General features: G+C 42.8%; 1 protein-coding gene across 1 annotated transcript; it reads left to right on the plus strand.

Annotated features, from left to right (window-relative positions):
• The first annotated feature begins 18,388 nt into the window (after positions 1-18,388).
• Positions 18,389-22,335, plus strand: LOC101949100 (spexin prohormone 2-like). The gene is made up of 5 exons (XM_005307294.3): positions 18,389-18,678; positions 18,794-18,871; positions 18,963-19,020; positions 21,600-21,677; positions 22,195-22,335. The coding sequence occupies exons 1-5, from the start codon at positions 18,676-18,678 to the stop codon at positions 22,278-22,280; spliced, it is 303 nt and encodes a 100-aa protein (XP_005307351.1). The 5' UTR covers positions 18,389-18,675; the 3' UTR covers positions 22,281-22,335.
• Positions 22,336-24,297: the final 1,962 nt, after the last annotated feature.

The following is a 24,297-nucleotide window of genomic DNA, read 5'->3' on the forward strand; positions in this document are numbered from 1 at the left end:
GGGTTAGTTTGGTTTCTGCTGCTGCACGTTAACAGGAAAACCACAGCACTCAACAGGCTTTGCTTGGTATGTGGGAAAGGAGGGCGCTGCTTGTAGGAAAGCTGCAGAAGCCGAAAGACAATGGCTTACCATGGCCGCATGCAAGCCGAATTCTGTTGCCCGGACCTTCGTCTGTGCTCTCTAACACCAAAGCCGCAGGCACTCAATATTAAGATGCAAAATGCAACCTTGTACCGAAATCACATATGCTATGTAATGTGAATAGTGTTGTTCACCGTGAAAGAGTATAAGCATTGTTCTGTAAAATGTATCTTTTAAAATACTTCTCTCCCTTTTTTCCCTCCCTCCCGCAGCTGCAAATTTTTCAAGCCTCCCTCCTCCGTCCCGAAGGCTATCTCAGATAAGGCGTCGGAAAAAGAGGACATGTGACGAAATGTTCTCGGAAATCATAGAATCCACCCGCAATGAAAGAGCTCATCTGAATGAGTGGAAGGACACGATAGCAAAGTACAGGAACGATGCCAGTGAACGTGAGGCCATGAGGGACGCTCGAGATGAGAGGTGGCAGGCTGCAACGCTGGGGCTGCTGCGTGATCAAACGGACATGCTCCAGCATCTGGTGGAGCTTCAGGAACGGCAGCAGGAGCAGAGAGTGCCGCTGCAGCCGCTGTATAACCTCCCTCCCCCCTCACTATGCTCCATAGCCTCCTCACCCAGACGTGTAAGAACGCGGGGGGGGGAGGCTGTGTGCACCCTCCCACTCCACCCCAGTGGACAGCCCAACCAAAAGGCTGTCATTACTTTGAACTTTTTTAGTGGCCTTTTCCTTCCCTCCTACCCTCCTCCCAAACCCCACCCGGGCTACCTTCTCAGTTCTCTCCCTCTTTTTATAATCAATGAATAAAGAATGCATGATTTTTAAATGATAGTGACTTTATTTCCTTTGAAAGCAAGATGGGATCGAAGGGGGAGGGTGGGTTGCTTACAGAGAACGAGTCAATCAAGGGGGTGGGTTTTCATCAAGGAGAAACAAACAGAACATTCACACGGTAGCCTGGCCAGTCATGAAACTGGTTTTCAAAGCTTCTCTGATGCACAGCGCTTCCTGGTGTGCTCTTCTAATTGCCCTGGTGTCTGGCTGCGCGTAATCAGCGGCCAGGCGATTTGCCTCAGCCTCCCACCCCGCCATAAAGGTCTCCCCCTTACTCTCACAGAGATTGTGGAGCACACAGCAAGCAGCAATAACAATGGGAATATTGGTTTGGCTGAGGTCTGAGCGAGTCAGTAAAGTGCACCAGCGATCTTTGAACGTCCAAATGCACATTCTACCACCATTCTGCACTTGCTCAGCCTGTAGTTGAACAGGTCCTGACTACTGTCCAGGCTGCCTGTGTATGGCTTCATGAGCCATGGCATTAAGGGGTAAGCTGGGTCCCCAAGGATAACTATAGGCATTTCAACATCCCCAACTGTTATTTTCTGGTCCGGGAAGTAAGTCCCTTGCTGCAGCCATTTAAACAGAGTAGTGTTCCTGAAGACGCAAGTGTCATGAACCCTTCCCGGCCATCCCATGTTGATGTTGGTGAAACGTCCCTTGTGATCCACCAGTGCTTGCAGCACCATTGAAAAGTACCCCTTGCGGTTTACGTACTGGCTGCCCTGGTGCTCCGGTGCCAAGATAGGAATATGGGTTCCATCTATCGCCCCACCACACTTAGGGAACCCCATTGCAGCAAAGCCATCCACTATGACCTGCACGTTTCCCAGAGTCACTACCTTTGGTAGCAGCAGCTCAGTGATTGCTTTGGCTACTTGCCTCACAGCAGCCCCCACAGTAGATTTGCCCACTCCAAATTGATTCCCGACTGACCGGTAGCTGTCTGGCGTTGCAAGCTTCCACAGGGCTATCGCCACGCGCTTCTCAACTGTGAGGGCTGTTCTCATCTTGGTATTCTGGCGCTTCAGGGCAGGGGAAAGCAAGTCACAAAGTTCCATGAAAGTGCCCTTACGCATGCGAAAGTTTCACAGCCACTGGGAATCGTCCCACACCTGCAACACTATGCAGTCCCACCAGTCTGTGCTTGTTTCCAAGGCCAGAATCGGCGTTCCATGGCATGAACCTGCCCCATTAACAGCATGATCTCCAAAACGCCGGGGCCCGCGGTTTGATAGAATTCCATGTCCATGTCCTCATCACTCTCGTCACCACGCTGCCATAGACTACTCCTCGTTGCCTGGTTTTGCAGGTTCTGGTTCAGCATAAACTGCACGATAATGCGCGAGGTGTTTACAATGTTCATGACTGCTGTCTTGAGCTGAGCGGGCTCCGTGCTTGCCGCGGTATGGCGTCTGCACTGTTCACCCAGGAAAAAGGCACGAAACGATTGTCTGCCGTTGCTTTCCCGGAGGGAGGGGGAGGGAGGATGTACCCAGAACCACCTGCGACAATGTTTTTGGCCCCATCAGGCACTGGGTTCTCAACCCAGAATTCCAATGGGCGGAGGAGACTGCGGGAGCTATGGGATAGCTACCCACAGTGCAATGCTCCGGAAATCGACACTAGCCCCGGTACATGGACGCACACCGCCGAATTAATGTGCTTAATGTGGCCACATACATTTGACTTTATACAATCTGTTGCCAAAAAACGGTTTCTGTGAAATCGGAATAATCCTGTAGTGTAGACATACCCTCACATTAAGGCCCCTTTATACCATTTTGGCAATGTAAACAGGCCTTAAAGTGGCAGAAACTGCAATTTATGCCCACTTTAAGTTCCCTTTATATTGTCAGAGTGGTGGCCTTATTGCAAATAAGAACTGCCCCCAATGTGGTTTTCCTGTGACTGTATTTAACTCAAGACTCATTTTTAGTGATTTTTTATAAAATGTACTGCAATGTGGTACTGATCTGATGAAAGTGCAAACATTTAAAAATACATTTTATTAATGACAACTTTGGATTCTGGAAAGAAGCCAATTAGGAAAGCAAATCTGGGATGAATTTCAGAAGTTGTCACATATCTGAGCACATGTTATTTTACACTGATTTTACACTGTCTCAGCATAATGGATGTGGCAAGAGCTAAAAAGGACTGCATAAAACCTGAGGGTTGCATTGGAACTGTACTCCAAGAAAACTTCTTTTTACCTTAATTAAGCAAGCATATTGAATATGTAATAGTAATCGGCCAGGGTTAATTGTGTTAGCACATTCTTCTTGGGGCGATTTAAATTAGAAAACTCAAAGAAGGTACTAAAGAACCAGTGGGACAATAGTCACATAACATATCATAAAAGTATGCACTTTCATGAACTTTATATCCGAATAGCTAATGTAGCTCGTAAAAGAATTGCAAAGAAACCTACTAAGGATTTTCACAGTACACACTGTAGGCTAAAAAACATGATCAGACTCATTGTATAAGTGTAAAGAATGGGAACCTATATTAAGCACTAAGGCTCTGATCCTGCACGTCATTGTGCGTGCACACACGTCTGAGCCCATATGGAGATTCGATTGTGCTCTGTGTGGCTATAGCTATCCACACATAGTTAATTTACTGGACTGGGGCCTATGGGCCTAATCCAAAGTCCACAAAGGAAGTCTCTCAGTGTATCAGAAGAAGCAGAAATAGTGTTAACAATTTGTCCTACACTGGTAAAGGTACAGAAACACCTTCTGATGAATGAAACTGTTCTCCCTTTAGCTTTTCGCATATTATTTGCCATAAAATGCAAGTGCACATAAGAGACCAATCTGTATTTCCTGGCCCATCACATGACCTGGGCAAAAGCCAGAAATTATACACTGTCATATAGGGTAGATCTGCACAGATGGAGAATTACAGGTCTCCATTTTCCTGGTATAGCTGCAGCCCCAGAGACAAGCAAGAAAGGGGTAACAATATGTAGTTATTTTACAGTGCTGGGATTCAGCTCTCCATGCAGACATGAGATACAACATATTATGCATATGAATAGTAGCAAGCATTATCACTCTAAATTGTGTTCTATGGTCAGGAGTCATGACAATACATTATATAAGGTAACAAAGAATTTGCCAAAATGTGTTGATTCTGAGTCATGTATGTTTATTTATTAAAGCCTAATTTTATAACAGCGTCCTTTGGTTTTGGGTGCCTCCAACATTTGGGTGCCCAATTTAAGACAATTAGACTCTGGTTTTTAGATATTCTGCACTCTGAAAATTAGGCCTGAAGTATCTCAAGTTGGGCACCCAAAAACTGAAGCACTTAAAATTAGGAGATACTTTTGAAAACTCAATTTTCTGGTCTCTGAATCTTCCTCATTTAGTAACACAATCTGCGCAAAGGAACAGAGCTAGAAAATTCTAGCTGCGTAGCAGAATGATTGATGTCCAGCCATATTATCAGGAATAAGTGAGGACAGGATATGGCAGGGGCTACTGGAAACAGAAATGTAAAAGGGGCCACTCAAGCTAAGATACAACAGTGATTTTCATATATAAGAAAAGTTAATTACTTGATTAGGCTCAAACCGGTTCCTGACAGGGAGATCTCAGTTTAGTTCCTCATGCAGCTCACCTAACGGAGAAAAAGAGAGAACAAAAAGTGTTGAAAGCTAAGACCATAAAGTGAAATCCTTAGTTTTGTATGTTGAAGCCTAAGAAGAGCCAAGGACTTGTCATCCACAGGAATGCCCACTACTCAGTTTTAAAGGTTTGCTGTGCTCAGCTGTCAAGGCTGGGTGGTAGCTCCAGACGTAATCTAATCATTTGGTTTAAGGTTGTTAGTGATATCAGCTGCCAGGTCCTGGATTCAGGAGCAAAACTGTAAATTATGGTCAAGTAATTCCATGATAAAGTCATGTCAGCCATTTCAGTATGTAAGATTAGTCATTGCTTGGCATTAGATGCAATGACATCGTGGCTTATGAAACCTACAACACCTTCAGGAAACACCAGTGTTGCCAATGCTTTTGATTTTATTATGAGTCTTGTGATAACGTGTTTTTCTTGAAGCCCCAGGTTCTCCGTCATGTGAATATGTGAGACACTCAGCTTTTTTTTTTTTTTAAGCATGTTGCCAGCCCTCATGGTTGTGGAGAAAGGCTTGGGTGTACCCTAAGTGCTCAAAACCCAGAAGGTAAATTAAAAAAAAGCCCCAATGTGTTTTGTTTAAATCCCATGATTTTTAAAGAAATCTCAGTATTTGGGGGAGCTTGGCTGATGATTTTTGAAAGCTTGGAGCTGGTATTACTGAAAGAGTACTGGGAAATACTCATTGCTCTGATCAGTCGGAGAAATCAGCCATTCTGAATCTTACTATGAATACTGAGAAATTTGTCCTTAGAGCAGTGTGTCAATCCATCTCATCCAGGGACTTGTTGGAAGTAGAAACAGAGCTCCAGTGCATTTTTGTGGGGGAAATGAATGTCAGGAAAATGAAAGCGCACCTTGTTCCACACAGAGCACTGAATATCCAACACACAAAGTGATAGTTCATCTCAAGTGTGGAAAATAAAGCATCCCAGAGATAGCTGCATTGGGAAGTACTTTTTATACACTTCCTTCATACTGATTACACACTGATATATGAAAAACAACCTTGATGAAATTTAAAACTTATTCAACTTGTTCTTTCTGGGGCTACATGGGAAAAATCTGGATTTGTAGCTCTCTACCGGTGCTAGCAATGCTGGACATTGTAGTGCAGATGCTATGCCATCTACCCTTGCTCTGAGCAGACCAGGTAGAGAATTACGGATCTGAATTTTCCCAGTGTTAATGCACCCTCTAGGCCCAGTCTTGTAAACCCTTATACACAAGACTAATCCTGCGCGAGTAGTCTCAGGCCTTGGCTACACTTGCGAGTTACAGCGCTGGGGGTGGCTTTACAGCACTGTAACTCACTCCCCGTCCACACTGGCAAGGCATTTGCAGTGCTGTATCTCCGTGGTTGCAGCGCTGCATGTACTCCACTTCCCCGAGAGGAATAGCGTGTATTGCGCCGCTGCTGCAGCGCTGTGGCGCCAGTGTGGCCGCCCAATGCACTGTGACTGGCCTCCAGAAGTATTCGGCAGTATCCCACAATGCCTGTTCTAGCCACTCTGGTCATCAGTTCAAACTCTATGCCCTGGCCTCAGGTAACCAACCATGTGACCCTCCCTTAAAATTCCCCGGGGAATTTTAAAAATCCCCTTTCTGTTTGCTCAGCCAGGCGTGGCGTGAGTGCTATCAGCGAATCTTTCCAGGTGACCATGCCTCCACGCGCCAAGCGAGCCCCAGCATGGAGCAATGGCAAGTTGCTGGACCTCATCAGTGTTTGGGGGGAGGAAGCTGTCCAGTCCCAGCTGCGCTCCAGCCGTAGGAATTACGATACCTTCGGGAAGGTATCAAAGGACATGATGGAAAGGGGCCATGACCGGGACGCCCTGCAGTGCAGGATTAAAGTGAAGGAGCTGTGGAGTGCCTACCACAAAGCCCGCGACGTAAACAGCCGCTCGGGTGCTCCCCCCGCGACCTGCCGATTCTACAAAGAGCTGGATGTGATACTTGGGGTTAACCCCACCTCCACTCCGAGCACCACCATGGACACTTCAGAGCCGGGGTGGGAGGAGGAGGAAAACGGGAGTGAGGGTGGTAGGGCGTATGGAGACACCCTGGAATCCCTGGAGGCATGCAGCCAGGAGCTCTTCTCGAGCCAGGAGGAAGGTAGCCAGTCGCAGTGGCCGGTACTTGGTGGAGGACAAACAGAAGAGCAGGTTCCCGGTAAGCGGGTTTTTTTTTTTGGGAAGGAATTTTTTCGGTGTGGGCTCTTTGGGAGAGGAGGGTTAGGCATGCATGCCTAGATGCGGAATAGTGCATTGATGTGGTTTATCACATCGCGGTAATCAGCCTCGGTAATCTCTTCGAATGTCTCATCCAGAACGTATGCAATGTGCTTGCGCAGGTTTATCGGGAGAGCCACCATGGTCCTTGTCCCAGCCAGGCTAACGTGTCCGTGTCACTGTGCAGTGAGGGGCGGGGGGACCATTGCTGCACACAGGCAAGCTGCATATGGGCCAGGGCAGAAGCTGCATTGCAGTAGAAGACCCTCCCTTGCTTTCCAGGTCACCCAGGACGAACTCCTGTGGAAAATGTTGGGACAGTATTCAGTGTAGGTGCCCCCTGAAGCTGTTGGCTCTCCCCAAGGCACAGAAACCCAGAGGACAGTACAGCCCTGAAACAATCAGTCCCCCTTACTCACCATTTTGAGGCTCCCGTGGATTATATGTGCTCTGTTTGGGACGGGAAAATTATGCTATTGTGTAGACGGTGTGTGTGTCCTCCTTAAGTGCGGGGGAAATCATTACTCTGTCTGGTATAAACAATGCTGCCTCTGTTAAATGTTGCATTTTGCCTATACAGCTGCAACAACCTTGAGACCTCAGCCGTCCCTCTTATCGCCTGCTCAGAGACTGCAAAGACTCAGGAAGAGACCGCAAAAAAACAAAGAAGACATGCTGCAAGAAGTGATGCGGCAATCTATTAAAGAGAATGAAAAAGCACAGAACTGGAGGGAGAGAGAAAGCAGGAGCCGCCAGGAAAACGCAGCGCACCGGCAGCAAAGCACAGAGCACTGGCAGCAAAGCACGGATCAGCTCATAAGCATCCTGGAGCGCCAAGCAGATGATATCCAGGAGCTCGTAGCCATGCAGAAGGAGCAGTACTGCAAACACAACCCCCCCCACACCCTCCACAGCCCTTGTCCCAAAACTCTTTCTCTTGTGCCCCACTGCTACCTCCATCCCACTTTCCCCAACTTCCGGGTTCCTCACGCCACCCGCTGCCTCCAACACCAGTATCTTCACCACCCAGCCCTGAAACCCACGACCCTTACCCTCTGCACTCAACCCCCATCACCATGCAGTATAGCTGTCCTGAAGTGCAGCACTCACTGCACAGCACACCAGACAGGACATACGCGAATCTGTAATTGTACCATTCCCCACTCCACCCCCTTGCCCTTTCTGATTCCCAAGCAGTTGTTTTTCTTTTCAATAAATACATTTTCTTTTCAATAAATGGATTTTTTGGCTTTGAAAACATTCTTTATTATTGCATAAAGTAAAAGATTCCTTAGCCCAGGAAATAAACAGGCCCTGTAAGTCTGCTTAGCAAACACTGATTCCTAAAGATTGGAACTACTGCACTTCACTCCCGTGCAGGGCACCAGATATCACTCCTGGTTTTCAGCCTCAAATTGCTCCCTCAAGGCATCCCTAATCCTTGCAGCCCCGCGCTGGGCCCCTGTAATAGCCCTGCTCTCTGGCTGTGCAAATTCAGCCTCCAGGTGTTGAACCTCGGAGGTCCATGCCTGAGTGAAGCTTTCACCCTTCCCGTCACAAATATTTTGGAGGGTACAGCACACGGATATAACCGCAGGGATGCTGTGTTCGGCCAAGTCCAGCTTCCCATACAGAGATCGCCAGCGGCCCTTTAAACAGCCAAAGGCACACTCCACAGTCATTCAGCACCGGCTCAGCCTGTAGTTGAACCGTTCCTTGCTGCTGTCAAGGCTCCCTGCATAGGGTTTCATGAGCCACGGCATTAACGGGTAAGCGGGATCTCCAAGGATCACAGTGGGCATTTCAACTTCCCCTACTGTGATCTTCCGCTCTGGGAAAAAAGTCCCAGCCTGCATCTTCCTGAACAGCCAAGTGTTCCGAAAGATGCGTGCGTCATGCACCTTTCCTGGCCAGTCTGTGTTAATGTCAATGAAATGCCCACGGTGATCCACAAGTGCCCGGAGAACCATAGAGAAATACCCCTTCGATTAACATACTCGGATGCTAGGTGGGGTGGTGCCAGAATAGGAATGTGCGTCCCATCTATCGGCCCTCCACAGTTAGAGAAACCCATTTGTGCAAAGCCATCCACTATTTCCTGCATGTTACCCAGAGTCACGGTTCTTCTGAGTAGGATGTGATTAATGACCCTGCAAACTTGCATCAACACGATTCCAACGGTCGACTTTCTCACTCCAAACTGGTTTGAGACCATCCGGTAGCTGTCTGGAGTTGCCAGCTTCCAGATTGCAATAGCCACCCGCTTCTCCACTGGCAGGGCAGCTCTCAATCTCGTGTCCTTGCGCCGCAGGGTGGGGGCGAGCTCCTCACACAGGCCCATGAAAGTGGCTTTTCTCATCCGAAAGTTCTGCAGCCACTGCTCATCATCCCAGACTTCCATGACAATGTGATGCCACCACTCAGTGCTTGTTTCCCGAGCCCAAAAGCAGCGATCCACGGTGCTGAGCATGTCCGTGAATGCCACAAGTAATTTCGTGTCATATGCGTTACGTGGCTCGATAGCATCGTCGGACTCCTCACCCTCACTCTCACTGTCACTTTGGATCTTAGGGAATAGTTCGACAGCCAAACGTGACGTGCTGGCGAGACTTGTCAGCATACGCCTCAGCAGTTTGGGCTCCATTTCCCGCAGAGAGATCACGCTGCACAGAAACCATTGAAAGATGGCACCAAAGGTGGACGGAAACAAAGGGATTTCTGGGATGCGAAGCGATGCATCACGGGGCGTTGGGACATGACCCAGAATCCCCCGCACCCACGCCCCCTTCCCACAACCCATGGCGCCAGAACGGGAAGAGGTGGTCTGAGGGATAGCTGCCCATAATGCACCGCTCCCAACACAGCTGCAAATGTTGCAAGTGTGGCCACACCACTGCGCTGGCAGCTGTCAGTGTGGACAGACTCCAGCGCTTTTCCCTACTCAGCTGTACGAAGACAGGTTTTCCTCACAGCGCTGTACAGCTGCAAGTGTAGCCAAGGCCTCATTGAAGTCAGTGGGACTATTTGCATGAGCAGAGAGGACTCAAGTGAGAAAGGGTTTTCAGGATCAGGCCTTTTATTCTTGACCAAAGGATGCAGAATGATTGCATCAATTATCTATGGTAATTATGTTACTGAATTATAACAACAATAATAGTTCAGTCATTTTCCAGTTATCTTTCTTGAGGCTAATGAGTGCATTTCCATGTCCTCTTAATCATAAGGATCCTCGTCATAAATCACTCACTATTCATGAGGAAGTTCACTTCACTTTAGGCAGAACAAATAATGTAATGATCCTTTTGAAATTCACCTCAACAAAGTGGCAAGTCTGTGAAAAGCAGAGAGTGGTTATCACAACATCTGTCCCATGGCACATTGCTTTTGTAGTGCTACAAGGAGCTTTTTATTTAAGCAGATGGCAGGAGAACATCTATTATCCTTTCCTACAAGACTTTAAAAAAACAAAATACAAAATACAAAATATTACCTCTATCCTACCCCTCCAAAATTACTTATTTTTCTTCTGCTATAGTGACCATTCTATAACCTTTACTGTTTTTTCCCCAGTCAGTTCTATAAGAATTCTAATTTCCCTATGGTTTAAAATGGATTGTCACCTATTGCCAAAAAGGGGTAAGTGGCCTACTCTCAGGCAGAGGGGTGGGGAGGGGACTATGAAGTGGGATATCTCAGACATCAGATTCTAATCTCAGTTATGCTGCAGTAAATCTGGAGGAACTCTACCTCTGTGGCTGATTTTCAGAGGGGCCAAGTGCCTGCAGCTCTCATTGAAGCCAATGGGAGCTATGTGTGCTCCTCACCCCTGAAAAGCATCTTTTAGCAGGGCCTGGTGGATTTAGTCAGGCATCAGTATTGGGTAATTAGGTCACAGGTCTGTAAGAATAAATGTTCACACTCAGGGTGGCAGAACTTATGGAGTAAGTTAGACAACAACGGTGGTGGGCTGGATGCTTGTGAGCAGAGTCAGTCAGAACTTTTCCAAGGACACTTGAGAATTGCCAGTATGAAGGGAAGGGGAGAGGGTAGAATTGTAGTATAATGGAATTATAGAAATAATGGCTGGAAGGGACCTCTAGAGGTCACCTAGTCCAGCCCCTCTGCTGAGCTGGACCAAGTATACCTAGAACATCCTTGGTTGGTGTTTCTTTTACCTGTTCTTTAAAATCTTCGATGATGAAGATTCCACAATCATGCTTGGAAGCCTATTTCAGAGCTGAACTACCCTTTAGTTAGGAAGTTTTCCGTAATATATAACCTAAATCTCCCTTGCTGCTGAATAAGCCCATTCCTTCTTGTCCTGCCTTCAGTGGACATCGAGAACAATTAATCACTGTCCTCTTTATAAATAACCCTTCACATATTTGAAGACTGTATCAGGTCCCCCCTCAGTCTTCTTTTCTCAAGACTAAACATGCCCAGTTATTTTAATCTTTCCTCACAGGTCAGGTTTTCTAAACCTTTTATCATTTTTTGTTGCTGTCCTCTAGACTCTCTCCAATTTGTCCTCATCTTTCCTAATGTGTGGTACCCAGAATTGGACACAGTACTGCAGCTGAGGCCTCACTAGTGCCAAGTAGAACAGGACAATTACCTCCCAGGTCTTTCATATGACACTTCTCTTAATGTATCTCAGAATGATATTAACCTTTTTTACAACTGCATCATATTGTTGACACATATTCAACGTGTGAACCACTATAACCTCCAGATCCTTTTCAGCAGTTCTACCATCTAGCTGCTTACTCTCCATTTTGTAGTTGTGCATTTGATTTTTCCTTCCTGAGTGTAGTACTTTGCACTTGACCTTATTGAATTTCATCTTGTTAATTTCAGACCAGTTCTCCAATTTGTCAATGTCATTTTGAATTCTAATCCTGTCCTCCAAAGTGCTTGCAAAACCTCTCAGCTTGGCGTCATCTGCAAATTTTATTTTACTCTCCACTCTATTATCCAAGTCATTAATGAAAATATTGAAAAATATTGTTGACATAGCAGTGTTCTCACTGGGATTAAGTTGGTTTAACTACATCACTCAGGGGTGTGGATTTTTCACAGCTCTGAGTGACATAGCTGGGTTAACCTAACTTTTTAGTATAGACCAGGCGTTAATTAGTAAAATTTGTTAACTGCTGACATGACCCCTCTGTAGGGTGGACATAGGTAGCCTATGTTCACTTGAGTATCATTAATCTTCCAGAGCCTTTCCATATTTCCCCCTGTATGTTCAGAAAGGAAAGATAACTTCTCCCACAATTCATTGGGGAAAAAAATCACAGAGCAGCTCAGTTTACTGCTGTGCTGAGATCCAGGGCTGATCCCCCACAGGTCTTAGTGCCTCACACAAATAAATGCAGTGGGAGTGTGGACACAGCAGCTCATGTTATTTTGCAGTGTAGCCGGTCTCACTTGAGCTATGCTAACTTGAAAAGAGTAACTCTTATTAATTGTAGTGAAGACATATTCTTAGACAAGCAGCCAGTAACCGATTTCTGACAAAAATTAGGGGGATGCAAGTGTTTTCACCACTCCCCTTGTGACTGCACATTTTGCGCAAGCCTACTAGCTGCCACACTTTTTGGTGCCATGCATTGCTTTCTTTTGTGTTGTGAACAACCTTTATAACATGCAACATTATTAGCACCATTACTCTGTTTATTGTCCCACAAGGTAGTCATGGTATAGATACACTACACAGCTAGTCACAGGAAACTTGGGGAGAAAGTTACACCTTTCTTTAACACAATTCATCTGCTGTTCTTTCTGTTTTCATAACAAACATAATCAAAATCCCTGCAATTCAGCATCAATAGCATCAAAAGAGGAGAATTTAAATGAATAAAGCAGAAAGTGGTTTGTGAGTGGGTGGCATTGTAGGATGTGGGGATGGGGAAGGCCTTCATTTTCCTTAAATTAGATTAGTATTAGTGGTGGTAGTGGGGTTGTTAAATACTTACAAACGTATTAGAGAGCAAATGATAAGCCAGTCAGATTAACAGGTATTTCTCTGGTTGCAAACACATGGGTTAGGCTAGGATATTAGTGGTAAATTGAGCTGCAGTCAGATGTGAGGAGGAGTTGTGAGTGTGTGTGATCCTGAGAGGAAGCAGAGGGCCAGAGCTTCTTGAGCACTGAACTAGCTGCTGGAAGGGCACATTTGGGGATTTTTGAACAAGGAAACTTCCTTTTGTTGTTTGTTCTATTACATTCAGGGAATCAGGACTTTGTGTATGTAACCCACACACTTCCTGGGTGTGATGTTCTGTCCCCTCTAGTGGCACCGAGACCACTTAGAGATTAATGAGTCTGTTCTACAGTCTTAACTAAGGGCCATGTGGCTTTTAGCTCATGCAGTAGAGGCTCATAGATTTAGCTCCAGAGAGCTCAGGTTTGATCCTGATGACTAGGTTCTATCAGTGTTACAAGTGGGGGCTCATACGGGATTTCAACTGGGAAGTCTCTGAAGCTTGGGACACGCTTCCTCAGCTAGGGGAAGTATGTAACCCACACACCTCCTGGGTGTGGTGTTCTGTCCACTGTAGCGGCACCGAGACCACTTAGAGATTAGTGAGTCTGCTCTACAGCCTTAGCTAAGGGCCAGGTAGCTTTTAGCTCATGGAGTATAGGCACATGCATTTAGCTCCAGAGGTCCAAAGTTCGATGATGACCGGGGTCTGTGGGCGTTACATGTAAACTACTTATCAATAAACAAGATTACACCAAGAACATATCTGACCTATACAATCTATTTTTCAATCTAATAGAAACAACCCTTCAAGGCCCCAAATTTTGGGTAACTGTTTGGGCCACAAGGACAATAGTATTATATGACTAGTATGAAACAAACTCATTGGTTTCAGAGAACACCTTGAGCTAACAAAGTGTTAAGCAGCTTCACAGCTCTAAACCTAGCTTTTAATCACCTAATTCATAGTAAATTTATGCTACAGATTTTCCAGTGTTTCTGGCTCTAGCCTGAGTGATGTATCACTTTACAAGACATGTAACAGCTGCTTCCAAGACTGCCTCTATTATTTTTCTCTTTAAGAAACAGATGAATGCCTGAAAAGCCATCTGTAAATCTTCCTTTTATTATCTGTAGTCTAGGAGACTTGTCAGAGGCCAGATTTTATCTTGTCAATTAGTTTCTGAAATATCAGCCTGGCTGTGGAAAGGCTTATTCAGGAAAGAAAGGACCATTTCACAAACATAATGATGTTCTGAGCGATAGCGACAGGGCACACCTCTATGCTCTTTGTATTGATTTTCTATATTCCAGTTGCTTGAATTCTGTAAATCATTAGAGCTGGGTAAAAAGACCCAATTTTTTCCTTTGTGATATTATTTTTGTTTATTTAAATTTGCTGGATTTATAGTTCGAGCAGGGATGGGCAAACCAGTTTGGAAAAACTAAGAACTTTTACCCATCCCTACAACTGCACCTAGACCAAATCTTTGTGGGAACTAGAGGGGGTCATTACATGGCATTCATCTTCCCAGCACCTTCTCTTATCCACTTTTTCATGGTTAGCAGGCCTGGAAGATAACTGAATCTGGAGCCAGTCTTCTCTTCAAGGGACAACTAAGCAGCTCAAGCAGGGATTGACAATCCACCCTCTCCAGGAAGCTAAATGGATGCCTCGCCACAGTTAACAACCTCATCCACTTCTGAAGCTGTGGGACCCAATAGCTCCTTTACCAAGTCTTACTGAGCTGCCCCTTTAAAATGTATTAAAATGAACTATGGAACTTATGCATCTAAACAAAAAATAATTTTTCTATTAACAAGTTAAACACAATGGGCTTGATCAAAAGCCCACTGAAGTAAATGGGAGGCTTTCAATGGACCAAATGCACCAATATGAACTTACACAGTTAAAGTTTCTTTCTAACATACTGTGCCATATAAACCTATGGAGTGAGACAGACAGATCCTCAAAGAAATGTCTCAAAGTATTTTAATGACTGAAGAAATCTAATTTAATACACACATTCTAGACAATAAGGTATTCAAACTTGACAGTTTATCTTGTGGAGTATGCAGATCAACTGATGAGAAAGGGAAACATTTGAAGATTTTAAGGGTTTGATTTTTTAAGTGAACTTTATTATTTGTGGGCACAAATTGTGAGCACAAATAAAGGATACCAGATTTTAAAAATCAGGCCCTAACCTTTTTGCAGTAGAGTTCTCAGAATATTTTAGTGTTTTGCACTCTTTGCCTATAACTTCAAAACAAATGTAGAATGAAACAGTCTCTAGGACTGTTCTTTTCAAAAACAGAGTGCATCCTATTTATTGACAATGTGGATAAAGCAAATTTCTTATAAGCCTAACTTTAAAAAAATAAAAGCCTTAAAAGGAGCTGATTTGCAGAAAGTGCTGAGTGTCTCCCTCTCATAATCAGTCCCCTTTAAGCTATCTCAAGCTATGCACCCCAATTCACTTTTAAAAATGAAGCCTTGTCCTTTTCTTCAGTCAAAGACATTAAAAACTTATTGTCCATTTGTTTCAAATCCTGCAGTCCTTAGTCAGGCAGCATCTGACTAAAGTCAGTGGGAGTTTTGCTTTAGAGGACAGTATAAGGATTGCACAGTTGGGCTCATATTGATTATTTTAACAATAATTAGTTTAGATTTAACTTCTGTAAATCAAACATTCTAAAAGCAGCACATGGGATTATAAAAGAAAATACATTAAATACACATATACTTTTTAATAATGAGCAAAGAGGTAAAGCCATTAAGTTGACCTTTTCAAATAAAAACTCTGTATTGGAGTGGTAAATTGTTGTAAAATTCACCCCATTTCCCTTGGAACAGCTTCAGTGAGTTGCTTCAGATTACGCAAAGATTAGCTTTTCAGTTATCATGGACTGGATAATAACTCTCTGAGCTGTAACTGAACACAGAATAAAGCAAGTCATTTGGTTAAAACAAAAGCAAAAAAAAAAAAAAAAAAAACACAAGGAGTACATTACATAAAATCAGTGCTAGAGAAAAATATTACGCAACTAGCATCAACTGCAATCTGTCATAATATTAGCAATATTAGAACTGAAGGACACATGTATTCACATTTTACAGTCTTGAATTGATATAACTTTGATGTAAGCTAATTAGGGAACTGAAAAAAAATGTTATTCAATACATGTTTATGGATGGTTCTGTGGAAGAACTGACAGGAAGGGGATTGCAATGCATGACAGTTCGTTAGCAAGAGTCAGGCTAACTGTAACCCTAATAACGCGAGATTTGTAGAAGCGAGGACTGTGTGAGGCGAGTGGGAAAGAACTGTGTGAGAAGTTGTTGCGACCTTGTGTAGATAATATGGAATGTAGACTAAGAGTCTACATTAGTGAGAAAAACAAGATATCAGAATGACCTATGTATAAACAAAATGCAGCTGTTGCTTTTCATTGTCTGTAACAAAAGGTATAAATGCTTGCTGTAATTGTTTACATGTTGAGAGACCTGTTTAGCTCTCTCCCTCTACCCAATTGCTTGAGAAAATAAAGTATCTGACTTTGCTGTACCCAAACAAAAAGTGAGAATTCTGTTATTCTCCGACAGTTCAGATGAAAGTTAAAAAACTCCCAAAACCCAAAAGAAAACTTTGGAATGTATACATTTTAAGTAGCAAATCTGCTTTTTAGACTCACTGACAGAAGTTACACTGAAACATGTGCTTTGCTGAACAGAGATGGACTAAAGCATGTGCCTATCTTAAAGCATGTACTTAAGTGCTTTGCCAAATTGGAGGTCCTGATGAGGAGAGTCCAAAAGACAGAGGAACTGGTGCAGTTCCACTCCAATGGGAAAAAGGGCAGGATTTGGAGGGCCTATGCAGGGGAGACATACCTGCTTTGCTGAGCACAGCTCTGTGGAGGTTCCCCGTGCCCCAGCCCACAGGTTACTTTTTGAGGGCAGAGGTGGGATAGGGTAGGAGTGGGGCTTGGTGGGTCTGAGACTATGGAGATCCATGGGTTACTGCTCCAGCTACAGAGCAGGAGCACAGGAGCTGCATGGGCTACCATAAAGTGGCTCGCCCACAAACTGTGGTGGAACTCATTGGTGCAGTTTCTCAACCTGCAGTTGACATCAGAACTTGTTCCTAAATGCAAAATAATTAGATCACTGCACAGAAACAAAGATTCAGTTAAGTCAGGTCTGGTCATATGTACTGTTAAAATTCATACAAGTTGTTGCATCACCAACATTTCTTACTTCTATCTAATTTAATGTACGTGATGAATCTGTCAATTTACTGATTGATATTCCATTTGTTGGTATTGCAGCTTCTGAACAAACACAGCTCAATTCAGTGCTGATTTCCAGGTAACACGATGCTGGTGACTTCAGCATTGCACAAGATGTAAATCAGTGCAAAATTTGGTCCACCGTTCCTTTTAATTCTCTCAGGACCCTTCTGTATCCAAAATTCCAGTTAACTGCAAGGGAGTTTTGAGTGAGCAGCTAACTTTTTATATTATAATAAACACATATCGGCCTGAAACTGATTTATATTGAGATAACTCTACACCACACTGGCAGCATAGAAGGACTTTAAAGTGGGAGCAGATATATACACCCACTTTATAGCCCCTTTACACTGCTAGAGCCGTATAAAAGTGGCCTTTGTGTTAATGAGAATTGGACCCATATGTAATACGTAAACCCTAAACATTGGTAAAGTACACAGACACAGCCCAGAGCTAATATTTCTGCATATAGTTACAGGAAGAGGCGAGGAAATAAAATCCGTCCGATTCTACAACTTGAATTTCAGTCCCCTCACTTTCTTTTACTCTGGCCTGCATCTTTTGCTAGAATCCTTAACATTTGTTTTAATTTACTAGTTTAGAATAATTCAATCTTCTTCCCTTTGGTGGTCAAAACACAATTTTAATTCTGGAAAGTCCTGTAAATGTAGGAAATTCATGTACGTGTTCTTGCTTTTCATCTTGCCATTAATACGTTTAAAAAGTATAAAAGAAACAGTGCCATGCCCAGCTCTGTGTAATCAATGGGAACAGATATAACAGGGACTAGTTCATTTCCTAATGAATCTGAACTCTTGAAATGAGCATATAAATGTATAGAGTCATTGACTTTACAATAAAATGATCTAAAGGACTTAAGCCAACACACCAAAGAGATGAAATAAAATACTCTGAATGTATATTTTATATGCCATACAGGATGAATGGCATATAGGATAAAAAACAAGTAACGACTGCAAGGAAGGGTTGGAACAGTACATACAAGTAAAATAAAATGTGTAGCTCTACATAGGTGCTATGGTAATGAGTACGGTACAACCAACTAAAGAGAACAGAAGAGAGTGATGGATAAATGAGCATATAAAATAGTCAATGAATAGGGAAACTTTCCTTTTCAACCCTCCCCATTATCAGGTGTTTACCATGGTAGAAAACAGGGCGGAAGATGCAAATTACACATATGCAGCATCTAATGAGAATGCTTGACATTTAGTCAACTTTTCTCTTGTATTTTTTTTTCCTTTGGGTACAGGTTGTTTCCGGATCTCACGGGGACAACTGTCATTAACTACCCTGGTATAAAAGAGCCCGACACAATAATTTTGTTGTTTTGATCACAAAGGAAGGTAGATTCTGTATACCTAATTTTTGCATATTAAACTGCATCTATATATTGTCACCTTTAAAACTGACTGCTGGAAAAAAACATGCCCAGCTGAACTGAGGTTTGCATGTTTTATGATCATCAGCTGCTCAAGCTCTTTTCCAGGGAGAGAGTGGCAAACCAAATCTTTGACAGCATTTGGATGATAGAAGAGTGACAGCAGCAGACGTGCTAAAATGGTAAGATGAATACAGAGTGTGCATGAACTTTGATTTATAATATTCATTGCTCCATTTTGCTAAATGTATTATGAAAGACAAAAATATATTTTTTTAAATTATTATTTTCTTACAGAAAACTAAAACTGCAGTGGTTTGCGCCTGTGCCATCCTCATGGTTTTTCTTACAGTTGAATCTTGGTGTGCTCCAAAGGTAAAATTTGGGTTAAAAATGTCTCTGCAGGACTTTATGAGAGGATTCATTTCTAGCCGAATAATTTCTACTTTGTTTTTGCAACTTGCAGAACAAACTCATAGCAAGAAATTGGGGCCCACAATCAATGCTATACCTCAAAGGACGATGTAAGTTAGATTCAGTAGCCTATCATTTGCACAGTGAGATTAAATGCTTAGTTGGACTAAAAAATAGTTATGAAACTGAATTGATATGTATTTTTTAAAATACCACATTAAATAAAAACACTGGTAAGTTAATAAAGCTGTTTTATCATATGAAAGTTGTACCACCGTGAAATATACAAATACATTTTCTGTGTAAGGATATCCTAATACCAAAATACTGGTAATTTTTTTGTGTTACGTACAAATTCTGTTAGAAATGTTATTTTTCTACTAATACCACCGTCATGTCTTTCTTTTACACAACATATTATTTACAATTACAAATACTAGTGCCTTGGACAAATAGTACAATAATTATTGGCAGAAAAATAAGATTGTGTTTCTAATTTTTGTGATGTCTGTACATTTTCATGTACTTGTTATAAAGTCAACCCAAAAACAGTTTGATTAAAAGTGGTAATTGTATATTGTACTGTCTACTTTTAACCAATTTTACTGCTAGTGTCCAGTCTTGAAAACAAATAATCTCCGAGCATTCAAATGTCTCTACCTGTAGAACGAACCATGCATTCCAGTGCAGGATTTTAAATTAACTTTCAATTCAGATTTTTTAAATTACGGTAAGTAAACAAGTATTTTGTTTCGTTGATTCTCAGAGGAGTCTATAAAGTATGCAATCATCTAATTTAATTAAATAACTAGAGAAAGACAAGAGCTAGCAATGGAGGGCAATCTGATAAAGTTTGCCATTGTTTGACAACAGAATGTCACAGAGTAGACAGCACTATTTAGTTATATCTTTGAAAGCAAACTAGTTTAATTGACGAGAAGTGACAAAAGGTACCTGAAGTATTGAGACTTAGCACTACACCTACTCAATGTCTTCCTATATTAGCCAGATGACATTTGCAAAAAGAGATAACTGTGACAAGGTCTGAAATGCTCTTTCAGGCTTGGAAGAATTTTATAAATGATACTGTGGGAACAATATGCTTCTGGAGAGTGATGACCAAAGAGTTCATTCATAATTACTGTAAGCTCTCAGATTCATAAACCTCTAAAACCTGATTTACTTAAGAAGTTTTATTTCCTGTGACTATAGGTTGAGATGTTAATGTAGATAAATAATAATCTTGCAGTGGATCAAATTAAAAATCAAAATATTTCAGAGGTGGATCACAGCTGTCGGCCTAGATCCTTCCATCACTAGGACAATTTGGCCCTGCTTCACTGATGGGCAATGGCTATGAGGCTGGTTTAACCAGCCACAGGAATATTCCCCAGTGTAGGGGGATTCTTGGATGGCATAGAACCAATAAGTCCACCATAATGGCTTTTACTCCAACCCAGCCTCCTCCTGGTGGCCAGTACACGGGGCAAAGCTGGGGGAAAGAGGGGATTAGCACAGTTTCCCTATTCCCAGCGATCCCCAGGTATCATAATGACCCCGTAGGGCTGTTGGCAGTGGGTACAAGTTAGAGAAATCTTCAAGCTACTCTAATCTATGCCAGAGAAGCTGTCCAACATCCAGATGGCCCAGGATCAAGGGAACTCACAGGTAGTTAAAATCACTTTTGCACTTCTGCTTCTCTTGACAAATTTTAAGAGATCATCAGCTGGAGTCCAGAATTTTTTCCAGAGAGGATGTGTTTATATGAAGCAAAGAAACTACTGCAGGGATATGACTGCATGAAACAGTTCATTTTCTTGCTTGTCCTTGCAATGGTCTGGTATTTCCACACAGGAATATTTTTGAACTAAACCATTTTGGTGTGTATGCAATATTCTTTACAACTATGCTTGTACTGTACCAAGTGCATTCTAGGGCCACAGAAACTTCTTTCCCATAACATGGAGCAGTGTTGCTGGCAGCAGAGATGCCTGAGTAATTTCCATATGCAAAGCACTGCATTGTAGGGGTGAACTTTGTCCCAGAACTGCAAGCAACCAGTACAAGAAGCTCTTGCAAAACACTGGACAGCTGCTGTCTATGAGGACACAAGGCATTGTACACATAGGCGTGCATACGGGGTGTGCTGGGTGTGCCCAGGCACACCCTAATGTCTCAAAAAAAAGTGGCTTTGTGTTTTAATTTAAGTAAAGTTTAGTTCTTAATTTTAAAAAAAAATAAGTTGAGTTAAGTTTTAGTTTCTTTAGTTTGTTTGATGAATAAAAATAATGTCCTTTACGATTGAGTTTTCAATAAATGTTTGCCTCTAAAAAAAAAAAATATTTCCTGGGTGCACACCCTAATGAAATGTGCTGTGCATACCTATGATTGTACAGGTATTGCTCAATGAATGGTTTGTTGCAATGCCTTCTTGACTAGTAGAGACCAGGTCAGAGAAGTTAAGTGACCTGACCAACACCAAAGGAGGAGTCAGTGTCAAGATTCAGGAGTTCCTAGCTCCCTCACACAGCTCAGCAAATCACATCTTTGTCTGGATTCAGTGTGGCTTTCTCACACGCATACTGAATATTTATAATAAACCATCCAGACCTGTGCCTTGTTTTGAATGATGTATTGATAAAACATTTTCACTGGTAACTTGTCTCTCTCTTTTTTTCATTTTTAACAGATGGTAGAAGATATGCTTCTGATAGTGAAGAGCAATATTACAAGCTTGACCTGGAGGACTTGAATGCAGTGTTAAAAAGTAATTTTAAAAATATAATATACAAGTAAATCTGCCATAAGCATTTATATGTCGATTTTTAAAATGTTACCCAGACAAATAAATTTCTCGGTCTGGGATGCAGGCAAAACCCTTGGGGCAGACCCTCAGCTGCTATAAATTGTCATAGATCCACTGGACAATTTATACTAGCTGAGGATCTGTCCCTTGCTTTGCTAATTCACTTCAAATCAAGGGGAAAAGACTGAACACAGGCAGGATTTTCCACAATGTTTAGTGTTACCTTAACCCTGCTGCCAGTGAACCATTGACTTTGATGGGAGCAGAGTTAGGCCAGCATGGAGTGCAGTGGAAAATCCCATGTATATACTGGAGGTTCGACCATTTCATAGCATAATGCAAAAATTTAAATAAAAAAGGCTTTATTTTTGGACTGGCAAAAAGGCAGGCAACAGTCTTCTGCACATCCTGAAGTCTGCAGAGGTGGGATTGGGGAAAGGCGGAACATGTGTAGTGAATATATATTTTTTGAATTTAGGTTATAAAAATTCAACACCAGTGAAATTTATGAACATCAAAAGAAGATTAACAGCTCAAAATCTGGACATTAACTACTTGGAATAGAACAAATAGATTTACTTTACCTGCTGCTAATTTCTCATCATGCTGTAAAAATAAAAACAACTATGTTAACTTAAAAAAGTTACTGTAAATGTCACTGTGAAAAGTTCCATTAAAGGCTGGTAAACTTTAAATCAGTTTGGTTTAGTAACAATTTCATTTTATGTTAGTAAAATTAAAATTGGTAGTCATGGAAGCTAAAGGGTGAACAACACATTAAAGGCTTGATGTTCTTAGGAGCGATATCCAATGTAAAAAAGCAACAGCAAAGTTTACAACTCCCAGGTATCTGCAAAGTAGCAGTGTTCAAAGCACAAGACAGGTGTCTCTCTCTGCTTTCACCAAAGACATGCTTCCCCAAAACTGGTACATTGACTGTGCTTCTCACTTCCACTGCAGTCACATTAAACGTCCTCCTGTGTTTGACCCACTCCACAAAGTCATGCCCATCAGCCAGGTGTTTAAGCAGAATGAAATGTCCAGCTGGAGCTGCCTCCTTTGCAATTCTCTGGTCCGACAGAAAGAGCACTTGCTGCCTCTCATCACACATGTAAAAGACCACGCTACCTTTAAGACATAGATTAAACAAGACGGCAATGCATTTGTACCTCATCGATGTATCTGTTTTGGTTGTGGGTAACTGGCTTTTCTGATTTTACTGCAATCAAGTTATTAGCTTTCTTTCTTTATCAGGTTTCACACACCACTGGCTTCTTAAAGTTTGTTCAGGAATCTGAACATGACTGAAGTGGGATTTTGTACATGCAATCTTCACAAATATCGTGCTAGGATATGTTTGGTACTTGTGTAAGAGCTATGAAACACAACAGCATCCTTCACGTGAGCTGCTTTTGATCTTTCTGGTACAAATGCCGTGTTTGCTAAATTACTTATTGAAATTTTACATCAGATGCTCACTCATCACACAGACACAGGACATCTGTTCTGAAAATGGTATTGTAGCCTTTGTATTTAAACAACTAAGTCATTTATAATATTTGCTGTATGCCTGGTGACACTGTACACTGACACAAGAGTTACCCTGTGGCATTAGCTTATTTTAACAGTAAACTGCTTCCAGAAGAATGTATCACTCGTGAGATCAGATAATCCATATGCTCTCCAATAAAGATCAACATGACCTGGCAAACAGTGACAGCATAATCTGGGGTCTGTGGGCATCTTAGGCAATGTAGGCTTTTATAGTCGTCTAAAACTTCTGGGTGCTTATCTGAACTCTGAATGTTTTGAGGTTCCCCCATCACTGGTGTCACTGTACTGATGCTAGTTTATGGCATGTGGTTACTTGCATGTTTTTCATTTTATTCCCTTCTCAGTACTAGAAGCAGGACAAGAATTGTTTTAAAGGGGAGAAGGAAAATATTTCAGTTTGGGAGAGCAACGGTCAGATCTGTGCAATGCTTTGGTTGCACATCGGCCTTGTGTGCACTTGCAACGTGTAGGGTATGTGTAGCTACACACCACAGTGGAAAGCTGTGTCTATGCTGCACTGTGTTGCTACACATGTCAGTGAAAGGCTCCGGTGGGGGAAGGCAGCAGGGAAAGGCTAAGACTGCTGGAGTCTTTCCCCACTGCCTCTGCCCTGCCCGAGTCTTTCACTACTGCCAGAGCCTTTCACTGCAGCAGGGCAGGCTCCCACAGGGGACACTACTCTGCTAAAAATAGCAATGTAGACATGGAAGGCACCGCTTGGGTGTGGAGAGAGCCATTTGGGGTATATACTCTAAGGTTCTGGCATGTCTCTATCCTACTTCCCTTAGCAATGCTCACCATCTACATAGTACAATAGAACCCCGTATAGCTGAGCTTCCATTATCCAGCTCTCCGGATTAGCTGAACTGGGGCTGACAGCAGGTGCCCTGCCACCCGGGGCTGAAGCTCTTTGCCCATTCGCCGGATTATCCAAATTTTTGATGATCGGATCTGGCTCCGGTCCCACTTAGATCGGATAAGTGGGGTTCCCCTGTATTTATCCACGTGGTAGGGAGGCGTGCAGAAT

The sequence above is a fragment of the Chrysemys picta genome, chromosome 4, assembly GCF_011386835.1.
Source record: "Chrysemys picta bellii isolate R12L10 chromosome 4, ASM1138683v2, whole genome shotgun sequence".
Classification (NCBI taxonomy): domain Eukaryota; kingdom Metazoa; phylum Chordata; order Testudines; family Emydidae; genus Chrysemys; species Chrysemys picta.